At 44.0% G+C, this 12952-nt stretch overlaps 1 protein-coding gene across 2 annotated transcripts in view; it reads left to right on the forward strand.

Annotated features, from left to right (window-relative positions):
- The window catches only part of EFCAB2 (EF-hand calcium binding domain 2), a 102050-nt gene extending 89571 nt beyond the window's left edge, over positions 1-12479 (forward strand). For both annotated transcript variants that reach the window (XM_039237469.1, XM_039237470.1), the window contains 4 exons: positions 7287-7366; positions 8224-8266; positions 8370-8436; positions 11901-12479. In XM_039237469.1, the coding sequence (XP_039093400.1) occupies positions 7287-7366; positions 8224-8266; positions 8370-8436; positions 11901-12016 (306 nt within the window). In that variant the 3' untranslated portion in view covers positions 12017-12479. The remainder of the gene's footprint in view (positions 1-7286; positions 7367-8223; positions 8267-8369; positions 8437-11900) is intronic.
- Positions 12480-12952: the final 473 nt, after the last annotated feature.

Raw genomic sequence — 12952 nt, forward strand, 5'->3', positions numbered from 1 at the left:
ACAAAGAACACACCAAGAATCACTTATCTGTAGTTAGAAGAAAAACAGTAAATGGTGCTAAGGCAGCAGGAAACAAGACCCAGGGAAATCGGTGGATAAGAGTCATTTTCTGTCTCCTACATGAATATGTAATGTGAATAAATACATTTCATAATTTTATATAAACCAACCATAACAAGAGACTAATACAAGTTTTATTTCAATGTTTATTGTGATAAAGTAAGTCATATATTGTAGAAAATTTTTAAATAGAGAAAAATCCTTTCCAATAATCCATCACCGTAATATAATCATTGTAATATTGTAGTGCGCTTCCTTCCACATTTTTTTCTGTGTGCGTGTTTTTAACATAAAACTGTAATCTTACAGTGCAGTTAGTTTAACTGGAACCCCTTGACCACTCCTCCCTACAAGAGGATAAAATGGGGAAATCTCATTTTAACCTCAAGTTCTAGAAACTCACAGTTGGAAGGGAACTTCTTAATTGTCTGCCTTAGCCACCTGATGATTCTTAGTATCTCTGATGGTTGATTGATTCCAACTTTTTTTTTGATACTCATCTTTTTAAAAAAAATTTAATGTTTATTTTTGAGAGAGAGAGACAGAGAGAGAGAGAGAAAGAGCAAGAGAGCGAGAGAGTGAGCACAGGGGAGGGGCAGAGAGAGAGGGAGACATAGAATCTGAAGCAGGATCCAGGCTCCAAGCTGTCAGCATAGAGCCCTGACCCAGGACTCAAATTCACGAGCTGTGTGATCATGACCTGAGCTGAAGTTGGAGGCTTAACCGACTGAGCCACCCAAGTGCTCATTGATACTTATCTTAATAAGAAATTCATAACCCAAAAGAAATGTATCCTGATTTTTGTTTTGGAGTAAATAAATTTTCTAAAGTAGGTGGCTTAAATTTTTTTTAATGTTTATTTTTGAGAGAGAGAGAGACAGAAACAGAGACAGAGACAGAGCATGAGTACGGGAGGGGCAAAGAGAGGGAGACAAAGAATCTGAAGCAGGCTCCAGGCTGTGAGCTGTCAGCACAGAGCCAGACGTGGAACTCGGACTCATGAATTGAGAGATCATGACCTGAGCTGACGTCAGATCCTCAACTGCCTGAACCACCCGTGAGCCCTTCAAGTAGGTGGCTTTAAGATTTTTCATTTGTTAAGATAATCTTTTTGGCAAATGCCAATGAATTTTTGTTAATAAAATAGTCCATCCAAGGTAGAGAAATACTTTTTCAAAATTGTGCTGTTATTGCTTTGAGTCATGATTTGTATCAGATTTTGACTATGTGATATTTAGAGCCTAACTTAAAATATCTCGTGGTTTTTGTTTTTATTTTTTAACCACAAAGAGTTAAAGAAATGGTATGTATATCTTATTTGGTGACCTGGAACTAGATGGAATGTAGGTGCTTTATAAACCATCTTAACTACTGATATTATCTTGCTTTTGTGAAGCATGAAATCATTCAATTTATTGACTGAGTGAGTGTCACTGGGGAGAAATGAATTTTCACTGTGTGTTTTATTGCACCTACTCAGTAAGTTCAGCATTAAAGTAAATAATGCTTTAATGAGAAAAGGGACGGCATAATGATTTCACCGTGGGAATAAAGATGATTTCACTATGGGCGTAGAGCACTCTGGGCTGTGGTCCCATCAAAACTCCTGACCAAATTATGGACCAGGAGGGCACTTCACCACCCTGTGCTCAACTTTCTGCAGAAGCAAAATACAGGAAGAAAATGGACTTTTGGCAAAGTGGAGCGAGAAACCGTATTTGCCTCATGCCTTGAGACTTAGACACATGTTGATGTTTTTCAAAATCCCACACCGTCCCTATTTACTGGGACTTCTTGATGGCGGGGAGAGGGTGCAGGGAGACTGGGGTGTCTGCAAGCACCGTGGTCGCCTCCAAGAGCTGGCCCTCGGTGTGCCAACGAAGCAGTATAGTCTCTTCGCGTAGTTCTTTGGAGGGGAGCAGCCAGGCGGATCAGGGCCTTGGTCTGCCAGGCGAACATCTGCCCGCACACGAGTAAGATGGATTCGCTGTGAGGGGGTGCTTGGAGGCGGGATCTTCCTGCCAAGGGGTCTGTTACTTCTGCATTCACAAATGCTGCCCAGGCCACTTGCCAGTTGTGACCTCCTTTTCAGCACGTTAGCCCTCCTCGTAGCTGAGACAAACCTGATTATAAGGGACTCTGCCCCATTCCTGTTTGTGGTAACGTGATGCCTTTGTTGGGTTTCTTTGTGTCTTTTGAAGGGGAGGGATGTGTTGGTGGCTGACTGTGACGCTCCCCTGTCCTGCCAGTCGGTCCACAGAGGCACAGAAGGAGACAGCAGAAGGGAGCACATGCCCTGTCCTCTAGGGGGGGCCGGGGCCCGGCACGAGGCACAGGATATGCCTGGCTATGGAGCACGTCCTCGCCACTCACCACGTGGCATTTACAGGTGGAGGCAGGTCCCCCTCCTGTATGGACAAGCTAGATCCGTTTGGTGGGTGGGGAGCATGTGCTTGAGATTTCGGCACCAGACATTGCTGCTTTTAGGAGGAGGTGGCGTTGCACGATATAGACCCAGATGTGTGCGCACTCTTGATTGAATCGTCATACTCACAACAAGAGACTCACAGCTGGGGCTCCTGGGCCGCTCAGTCAGCTGGGCATCTGACTCTTGGTTTCGGCTCAGGTCATGATCTCCTGGTTCGTGGGTTCGAGCCTCCACATTGGGCTCCTTGTTGACCATGCAGAGCCTGCTTAAGATTCTCTCTTCCTCTCTCACTGCCCCTCCCCTGCTCACACTCTCTCTCTCTCAAAATAAATAAATTAAATAAATTAAAAAAAAGAGAGACTCACAGTTCACAGAACACCTCATGTCGTCTCATGTAAACTTCGGAGCAACTGTGTGAGGTAAACATGCCACATGCCCTTTACAGGTGAGGACAGGAAGGGGCATATTAGTCAGAATGTTTGAAACTCTCTTTGGTCTAACAAGGGGAATATATTGTGATATTCTTCCATGAGAAAGGCAACATTTATTTATTTATTTTTTAAAGAAACTACCCAATAGAGAAGTAAGTTTCCCCAGTATGCCTTTGCTTGGAGTGAAGAAATGGCAATGAATTCCTAGTTTTTTCCAATATGTCTCCTCCATGTGGGGGGTCTTTCTTGAGTTCTCTTCATTATAAGTCACTTCATTGAGTTTTCTCTTGGAGAAAGTAGGTCTGGGCTGTGTTATTTGCTCCATATCAACTCTGTAAAAATCAGTTCTGAATTTCGAATATCTGCGTTGTTAATCTCCAGTTGGTAATTGTAGGAACTTAAGCTTGGTAGTGATTCAAAGTCTTTGGGTTACAGTGTGTCATGCATACTTAGAATATGTATGTGTGTATATATGTATATACGTATATGTGTGTGTGTGTGTGTGTGTGTGTGTGTGTGTGTATACGTTTGGTAGGGTTACCAGGACAGAGTACCACAAGCAGTGGCTTAAATAACAGGAATTTATCCAACAGTCCTGCAGGTTAGACCTACAAGTCAAGGCATGGGCTGCGTTGGTTCCTTCTGGTCTCTGTGAGGGAAGGATCTGTTCCAGGCCTTTCTCTGTGGCTTGGAGATGGCTGTCTTCAGGTTCACATGGCATTCTCCCTGTGTGCATGTCTCTGTGTTTAAATTTCCCATTTTTATAAGGACAACAGGTCAATTTAGCTTGATTACCTCTTTAAATACCCTCTCTCCACATAAATCACATTCTGAGGTATGGGGGTTAGGACTCCAGCATAGGAATTTGGGGAGGATACAACTCAACCTCTCTCTGCCTCTCCCTATATCTATGGATGTATCCTCGTTCTATACTCCCCCCACACATATATAATTTGATATTTGATATATTTCTATTAAATCTTAATGGCATTTTAATATGTGGTTCTAAATAACCTTTGAGCCATTATTGCATAACATTTCTAGAACATAATATTTTTGTCCTATCTTACGGCCTCAAAAAGTTAACTAGCTTGCCCTGCACCAGAAATAACAGAACCACATCTTAGTCTTCCCTCTCCTCATTCATGCTTCCAGATTCTGCCCTTCTCATATGGTTTCTTTTTTATGATAGAGAAATATATCATATTTTCAAAATGACTTTTAGGGGCGCCTGGGTGGCTCCGTCAGTTGAGCATCCAACTTTAGCTGAGGTCATGATCTCACAGTTCGAGAGTTTGAGCCCCATCCCCCTCTCCCTCTTCACCTCTTCCCTGCTCATGCTCTCTCTCTCAAAATTAAACGTTTAAAAATAAGAAAAAAATAAAAATGAGTTTTAGAAAAACAAATGGAATCCAAATAAAGCATAGAGTTTAGTGAATACTAATGTATTAATATCACTTCATTAATTGTGACAATGAACCAACTAGCACTGTACCATAGAAATGGAAGGGTTAACAATAGGGGAAACTGGCTGGGGGTGTATGGGAACTGTGTACTATCTTTACAACTTTTCTCTAAATCTAAAACTATTCTAAAATAAAAAGGGCTTTTAAATGCTTAACGACCTTTTCTAATACAAAACAGTTTCTAGTCCAAAGCACTTTATTAATACTATGTATTAAGAATTATCATATAATTGGGGCACGTGTGTGGCTCAGTCAGTTAGCATCTGACTTAGGCTCAGGTCATGATTTTGCAGTTCGTTGGTTCAAGCCCTGTGTCAGGCTCTGTGCTGACAGCTTGGAGCCTGGAGCCTGCTTTGGGTTCTGTGTCTCCTCCTCTCTATCTGCCCCTACCCCCGCTTGTGCTCTGTCTCTCTCTCTCAAAAAAAAAAAAAATTAAAAGAATTATTATATAATTGCATTGTTTTTATGCCATTGCTTCTACATCTTTTTGCACAAAAGAATGGATTAGATGTGGCCTCTAGAGGACAGTGTTGGGTCATAGAAAGATTTTTCACATTCTGCTCAAGTTGATGGTGGACTTACTTATTTTTCTTCTTTTTAACTGTGAGTCCCCTGTTTATTCATTATCCATCTTAAAAAAAAATAAGGGGGGGCGCCTGGGTGGCTCAGTCAGTTAAGTGTCCGACTTCGGCTCAGGTCATGATCTCAGGGTTCGTGGGTTCGAGCCCTGCGTTGGGGTCTGTGCTGACAGCTCAGAGCCTGGAGCCTACTTCTGATTCTGTATCTCCCTCTCTCTCTGACCCTCTCTTGCTCACGCTATCTCTGTCTCTCAGAAATAAATAAAAAACATTAAAAAATTAAAAAAAAAATAAGGAAAGCATGTGTGTCTTCTGCTTTCCTGATTTGCTGAAGATCTACTCTGACTTACTGCTTTTGTGCAGTTTTGGCTCTCACAGACAGATGGGGCCAGAATGATTGTGGTTTTTACCCCAGCGTTGTGAGCCCCGGGGGGCTCATGGAAATCGTGTGGGAGCCAGGGGAGCATTACGGAGCACATGCCGTGTGTTGTGAATTCTCACGTGGTGGAGAGAGTGCCACAGAGCTGAGCTCCCTTTGGACAACCTATGGAACATTTGTAGATTGATGAGGGTGCTCATAAAATATAGAGGGGTTTTGATCTTTCAAGGTCGAGACTGTTTGCTCCACAGTGATTTATTTGTTGGGATTGGGGAGAAAGGGAGGCAAACTATTGCCCTGGCTTCTGGAGCAGATCTGTGGAGTGATCAGCATAGAAACTTGCCATTTTAATTTGAAAATGATCCTTCCAAAGGTAGTCTCATGAGGCTAACATTTGATTTTTTTAAAAAATGTTTTATTTATTTCTAGGAGAGAGAGAGAAAGAGAGAGAGACAGTGTGAGCAGGGGAGGGTCAGAGAGAGAGGGAGTCACAGACTGAAACAGGCTCCAGGCTCCGAGCTGGCAGTCAGCACAGAGCCCGACACGGGGCTCGAATCCACGAACCGCGAGATCATGACCTAAGAGAAAGTCGGACGCTTAACTGACTAAGCCACCCAGGCGCCCCGGCTGACATTTGATTTTTAAGAGGCTCCTGGGGTTGGAAGCTACAGAGCATTACTCAAGCACATCAGAGCCAGATGAACATTAATTTGTAAAATTATTCCTTGTACCAAGAGGCAGTTTCTAAGACAATTGTTGGTGTATTGATGGGCTCAGAGAGTCCAGAGTATCATTCTGTCATGAGATGGATGACATTTTCTGTTCATAGTGGAGTCTGAGGGCCCCACTCATACCAGGTGGGCCCCTGAGCCTCTAGGATAAACATTAAAAAATAGTTGTCATCTGGACGACAGTGTGTTCCATTTAGCAGCAGCCTATAGATTTCTTATTTTTCATTCAAAGAATAAATCTGTTAAAAGGTCCTGTGTTGAATTGGGATCTATGAGCCTTTAATAGGATTTTTGAAAGGGCGTGGAAAATTTACAGCTCCTTGTAAATAGCCTGACATGAAAATGAAGATTGATAGTGTTTTGTACCGCCACACCATCGACATTGAACCTATGGGCCAGAGCCTCTCGTTCTCATCTAAAAGTGCTGGGTACCAGAATTTCTCTTTCTCAGGTGTAGTGTTCTCTTATTTAGTGGTGGTAGAGCAAAGTTCCATTAACCATGTGCGCATTTAGTAAATATTACGGTGACTTGGTATGTCCCCTGATCCTTAAGATATGATTGGTCCCCTAATCCGAGCCCTTCTCCTTATCACAGGGAAGAGCATCATGCCATCCCATTTCTGCAAGTCAGAGTCCTCGACTCTTCTCTTGGGTCTCATCTTTGCCCATAATAGATGCAGCTCCATCCTACTGTTTTTACTTCTTAAATGGTTCTTGAAGCATCCACTTCTTTGCCATGGCCACCGCTCTAATCCACGCTCTGTCAAGGCTGCTGAGCCCACGGCAGAAGCCACTTTGCCCACAACCAGTGTGATCATCACACACATCTACCAGACCTCAGGGATCTTGGTCTTAGGATGACAGCCAAAGTCACTTTCATGGACGATAAGACCCAGCAAGTTCTGGTTTCTGTCTCTCCCTCCAGCTTCATCTGGAAAATTCTCCATCTTGCTCCCTAACATCCCTCCTCCAGCCTCCTGGCTTCCATGGGGTCTTTGTGCACCCCATTTCCTCTGCCTGGAGTCTCGTCTCTGCCGGCTTTGTCTAAGTACCTCCTACTCACCCTTTATAATTAAGCTCCAGTATGATTTCCTCATGAGTGATCCAGGTATGCTCACTATCAAATCCCTAGCCCTTGGCACAGTGCTTGGGAAAGGAGTTGCTCAGTACACTTGCTGAAGTAACATGTGGCTATTTTGTGTGGAATGTTTAGGTAGAGGAAGAAGAACCCACCGGATACATTCGATTTGAAAAATTTCTTCCAGTGATGACTGAAGTACTATTGGAAAGAAGGTAAGAAGGTGCCTGCAGTTGTGAAGGTGATGATTAGGATTATCTTAATTTACAAACACTTGGCCTTTTCACTTTGTATATTCTACTCAGCTAACCAGTATTTATCCTGGGATAGCATCCTTCTGACTTTTCACTATACTTTTGTTTTAAAATTTTTAAAGTTTATTTATTTTAAGAGAGAGAGAGAAGGAGAGGGAGAGAGAGAGAACAAGCAGGGGAGGACCAGAGAGAGCGGGAGGGAGAGAGAATCCCAGGCAAGCTCCACACTGACAGCATGGAGCCCAGTGTGGGCCTCGAACTCACGAACCGTGAGATCATGACATGAGCCAAAACGAAGAGTTGGATGCTTAATTGACTGAGCCACGTGGGCACCCCAGTCACTGTAATTCTGAACTGCCATTTGGCATGTGCTTAGAAATATCAACCATGTTTGTATTCATCTGACCATCAAAGTGTAATTACAGAGGGAAAAGGCCACCCAAAGCAGAAATCAACAGCATATTTATTGTCATCTATTTTGAATCATCTCTGACAATGAGCCCTAATTATTTTTTCTAAAGACCATGTAGCGTTAGCTTACCACAGTAGGTTTATCGTAGACATTTTATTTCCCAATAAGTAGATTTTCATCACGATGATAAAGGTGAATAGATAACATCATGTGATTTTTGAACCAAATATTTTCTGTGGGTGTGAAGTGCTTTCAACTTTCATCTCTAGAAATCCAAAGCTGTTTCAGGGAGGGGAGTACTATTATCCTTGTATATTAGCAGCTTTTATTTTGTTTTATGTGATCATTTGTTGTATAGAGACTGAGCTAAATACTGTGACATTTGCTCCCTTTACTGTGTCCTTAGATACAGACCAATTCCAGAAGATGTCCTTCTTCGAGCGTTTGAGGTGTGTAAACTCCGGATTTTATATATATTTATGCGAAAAATTCATCATGTAGAATTTATTCACCAAACCCAAAATATAATATCTACCTTTTATTTTCTCATAGGTATTAGATCCATTTAAACGTGGGTTTCTTTCGAAGGAAGAACTGATCAAATATATGACTGAAGAAGGTAAGAGTGATTTATGACTTCCTTTATAACTGTGACTAATTGAAGCGATTCATAACTTAACAACAATTATGGAAAAATTTTAGAGGATGCTTTATTTTTATTAAGAATTTTTTTGGGGCGCCTGGGTGGCTTAGTCAGTTAAGCGTCCGACTTTCGCGTAGGTCATGGTCTCGCGGTTCGTGGGTTCAAGCCCCGCGTCAGGCTCTGTGCTGACTGCCAGCTCAGAGCCTGGAGTCTGTTTCAGAGTCTGTGTCTCCCTCTCTCTCTGACTCTCCCCTGCTCACACTGTCTCTCTCTCCTAGAAATAAATAAAACAAACAAACAAACAAAAAAAACAACAACAAAAAAGAATTTTTTTAATATTTATTTTTTAGAGAGAGAGAGAGAGACAGAGTATGAGCGGGGGAAGGGGCAGAGAGAGAGAGAGAGAGAGTCAGAATCTGAAGCAGGATCCAGGCTCTGAGCTGTCAGCACAGAGCCCAACACGGGGCTCAAACTCACAAACTGGGAGATCATGACCTGAGCCAAAGTTAGGTGCTCAACAGACAGCCCCCTAGGTGCCCTGAGAGCAAGAGTAAAATCTTACGTGCTATAGCCCCCGTCCCCGACCACTGTAAGTCTCAACAAATGTGAGTTGAATGAATAAACGAATGAGCAGATGAAGGAAGGATTCGTGAAGGGGCCCGGTGGAGAGAGACAGGTATTGATTACATCGTGCGAACGGAGGTGGGGAGGTGGAAAGCGGGCATTGGAACCGCTGTATCACGGACCCTGAGTGGAGAGCCCCTGGGGATCTTGCCAGCAAACAGGAGACAAATCCAGGTAGATCTGGGGGCCAGCCTGCCAGGGCTGGGCTTGGGGGCTGGGCCTCACCCTGTGGGCCCCACGGGAGCATCGCGGGGTGTTGAGTGGATGGGCCCCCCAGTGCAGGAGGGGTCGTTGGAAGGTCAGTCTGGTACTGGTGGTTTATTGGAGTACAAGACCAGTCAGGAGGCTGCCGTGGCTTTGTACAGGCCCCCAGCCACGTCAGGCCAGTGCTAGCAGGGGAGATGGAAAGGAGAGACAGGTACAGCAGCCCCCCGGGGGGCTCAGTCGGTTAAGCTCCTGGCTTCCGCTTGGGTCATGATCTCAGGGTTCATGAGGGCGAGCCCTGCGTCGGACTCTGTGCTGTCATTGCAGAGCCAGCTTCGGATCTTCTGTGTCCCCTCTCTGCCCCTCCCCCAGTCACGTGTGTGCGTGCGCTCTCTCTCAAAAATAAATAAACTGAAAAAGGAGAGCTGGGTACAGAGGGCCTGTTTACAGTGTAGGATCCGTGGGTCTTGATGAGTGACAGCAGGAGGCAGAGACAACACGTACGGATGGTTAGTCAGACTGGGAACCCATTCCGACCGCCCAGGATAAACCACATGTTACAGCACAGTGAATCCAGTTCCCGCAAGATGTGCGGGCATGTGACGGTGTCAGGAAGTGTTTAGCAGCAGGGAAGGTCCCCACGACTGTGTTTAAGCTAATATGTGTTACCACCCGTGTGCCAGGCAATGTTCTAAGTGTTATTTAGCTAATAGCACGTTTAACCCTCCTAACAACCATGTTAGATAGATGCTGCGATTATCAGCTCCATTTCACAGGCAGGAAAACTGAGGCACAGAGAGCTGAAGTGATTTGCCCAGGATCTTAAAGCTAATTGAGACAGCTTAGCATTTGAACCCAGGTAGTCTGCCTCCCAAGATTGTGGTTTTTTTAAATGTTTATTTATTTTGAGAGAGAGAGAGAAAGAGAGAGAGACTCCCAAGCAGGCCACACACTACCAGCATAGAGTCTTATGTGGGGCTGGATCTCATGAACCATGAGATCATAACTGAACTGAAATCAAGAGTCAGATGCTTAACCGACTGAGCCTCCCAGGTGCCCCCAAGTTTGTGCTTTTGATCATTAAGCTATTCTGTTCCCATCCTTTTTTTTTTTTTTTTTTAATGTTTTATTTATTTCTGGGAGAGAGAGAGAGAGAGAGACCCATGAGCAGGGGAGGTTCAAAGAGAGAAGGAGACACAGAATCTGAAGCAGGCTCCAGGCTCTGAGCTGGCTGTCAGCACAGAGCCTGATGCGGGGCTCAAACCCACAAACCGCAAGATCATGACCTGAGCCAAAGCCAGACGCTTAACCGACTGAGCCACCCAGGCGCCCCATTCCATTCCCATCCTTAATCAAATACTGCGTATGTCCTTCCGTGCCCACGGAAGCAGTGTCACTGAGTGGTCATGTGTGGTCCTCGAATTCACGGACCTTGAGCTGGACGACGGCATCCAGATCCCAGCTCTGCCACTCACCTGCGGGGCCGGTGGCTTCATGTCTCTGTGCTGATTCCTCTTCCGTAAGTGGGGAGGGTGACTTCCTGCAAATCTCAACACATGGTTGTTACCAGTGCTCTCTGAAGGAGAGTTCATGGGCACCGGATTTACCATTTCATCAGATATAAGAAAGGCATAAGAAATGGCATATTTGTAGGCATATTTTCTCTTTTCTTAGGATGTAAGTACGGTTTCGAGAACTCGATACCTTCCCCTTGTTTGATAATCCGTTATCATTGTCCTCACGAAGCCCACCTGAATAATCTCTGTAGTTTTAGCTGAATTCCAACCTGGAAAACATTGCTTGTCGTCGCACATGACAAGCTTAGAAGCTAAGGGATCTCACCGGCTCGGAGGCAACTCTTTGGGGAAGGTGGCGATTTGGACATGTCTGTATTTTTGCTTAATATCAGGGCAAAGTTCCTTCTTAAGCAGTTGGCAACCTTTCCGACATTCCTCCTGAGTAGCTTCTCATCCTGCTGCAGTCAGTGTCCAAGATGACCCTCAGCTGTTACCTGCATCCAGCAAAATGCAGAGATTTTCTGTGCAACTTTGATTTCATACAACAGCAACGCTGGGCCAAACTGTACCAGAGAGGACCGTTTTGTCTCGGAGGATGAGCGGCACCTGTCCGTGGGCTTGGCCGGCGTCGCGAAGGATTCAGAGACTTCAAGTCTCTATCATCTGCTCCTCAGTAGTTTTGCATCATGACCATTTAATCCCTACCTCACACCCTTGCTAAATATAAAGGTTAGACTCCATAGAAACATGGCCTTCGGGTGAGCCCTTAGGCGATTCCAATAGTTTTAATTGAAATAAAGAAGCAACCTTATTTAGGACGTCTTAATGTTCTCCTGCTGTTTTGGCTGGAGTGCTCGATTTTATAGTTCACTTGAACTAGGATGTCTGCAAGGGAGAATGAGTCCAGAGTCTGCCAGCTCTTTGAGTGTCTGGACGGTTGGTCATGATGTGCTGACTCTGCGTCCCCAGGGAGAGGAACCGGTGACACAGTGTGGGTCTGGGGGGTGGGGGTCCATGGCAATTAAGCTGGTCAGAAAGAGAAGGGAAAAGATCAGAAGATTGTCAACAGTGAATTTCCCTTCTTGTCCTTCCCAGGTGAGCCTTTCTCTCAGGAGGAAATGGAAGAAATGTTGTCTGCTGCAATTGATCCAGAATCGAATTCAATTCATTACAAGGACTATATAACAATGATGGTGATAGATGAAAGTTAAGTGCCTTGAAGACTTGATTTCTAATTGAAAGGATGATGTTAAAAACGGCTTGTCCTTGTGAATTTTGCATGTTCTCTTATAATTCCTGCATCCGTTCTCTTATAACGCCTAGTAACAACTATGTCAAGATACTTTCTTTTTTAAAGATGACCATAATGGTGTAAAACACAGATTTGTTTGGTATGGTCTAGACTTATGGAATGACAGATCGCTAATTATTTTAAAGCTTATTCTTAAAACGTTTTAACATTATCCATGGATTGTTGTTAATTTCTTGCAATAAAACTCAGGGAACATCCAGATTAATGAAGCTGACAAAATGAAGAATGACCAGAATGACCCCAGGTTTAGGGTAGAAAGATCTTGGGATGGGCAGAATGACCACAAACTGAAAGTGAGTAGCAGTGTGGGGAAAGCCATGAACAACTAAAGCTGCAGCATGTGAACATGGAAGGGGAGTTATTGAAATAAAAACTGATAATTAATTCCTTATGAGGGTCAATTACAAGTCTCCTTTGAGATGATAGTAACTTAGTGTAAAAATTTAAATTTGCTCATCCAGCATGTTACTGACCCAATTAAAGGAGTTGAGGTCATTGAATCTAGAGAGGAGAAGACTGAATGGAGCAGCGCCTGGGGGGCTGAGTCGGTTAAGCATCCGACCTCGGCTCAGGTCATGATGTTGCGGTTCATGAGTTTGAGCCCCATGTCGGGCTCTGTGCTGACAGCTCAGAGCCTGCAGCCTGCTTCTGATTCTGTATGTGTGTCTCTTTCTCTCTCTCCATCCCATCACACTCTATCTCTGTCTCTCAAAAATGAATAAATGTAAAAAAATAAAAAAAAAAAGAAGACTGAAGGGAAATTGATCATGCAAGGAAGTGGCAATTCTCTTCTGGTCTTTAGAATTCTTACCAATTCACAACAGCTGCTGTGTGA

Source organism: Hyaena hyaena, unplaced genomic scaffold, assembly GCF_003009895.1.
Source record: "Hyaena hyaena isolate Hyena2069 unplaced genomic scaffold, ASM300989v1 scaffold_127, whole genome shotgun sequence".
In the NCBI taxonomy this organism is placed as follows: Eukaryota; Metazoa; Chordata; class Mammalia; order Carnivora; family Hyaenidae; genus Hyaena; species Hyaena hyaena.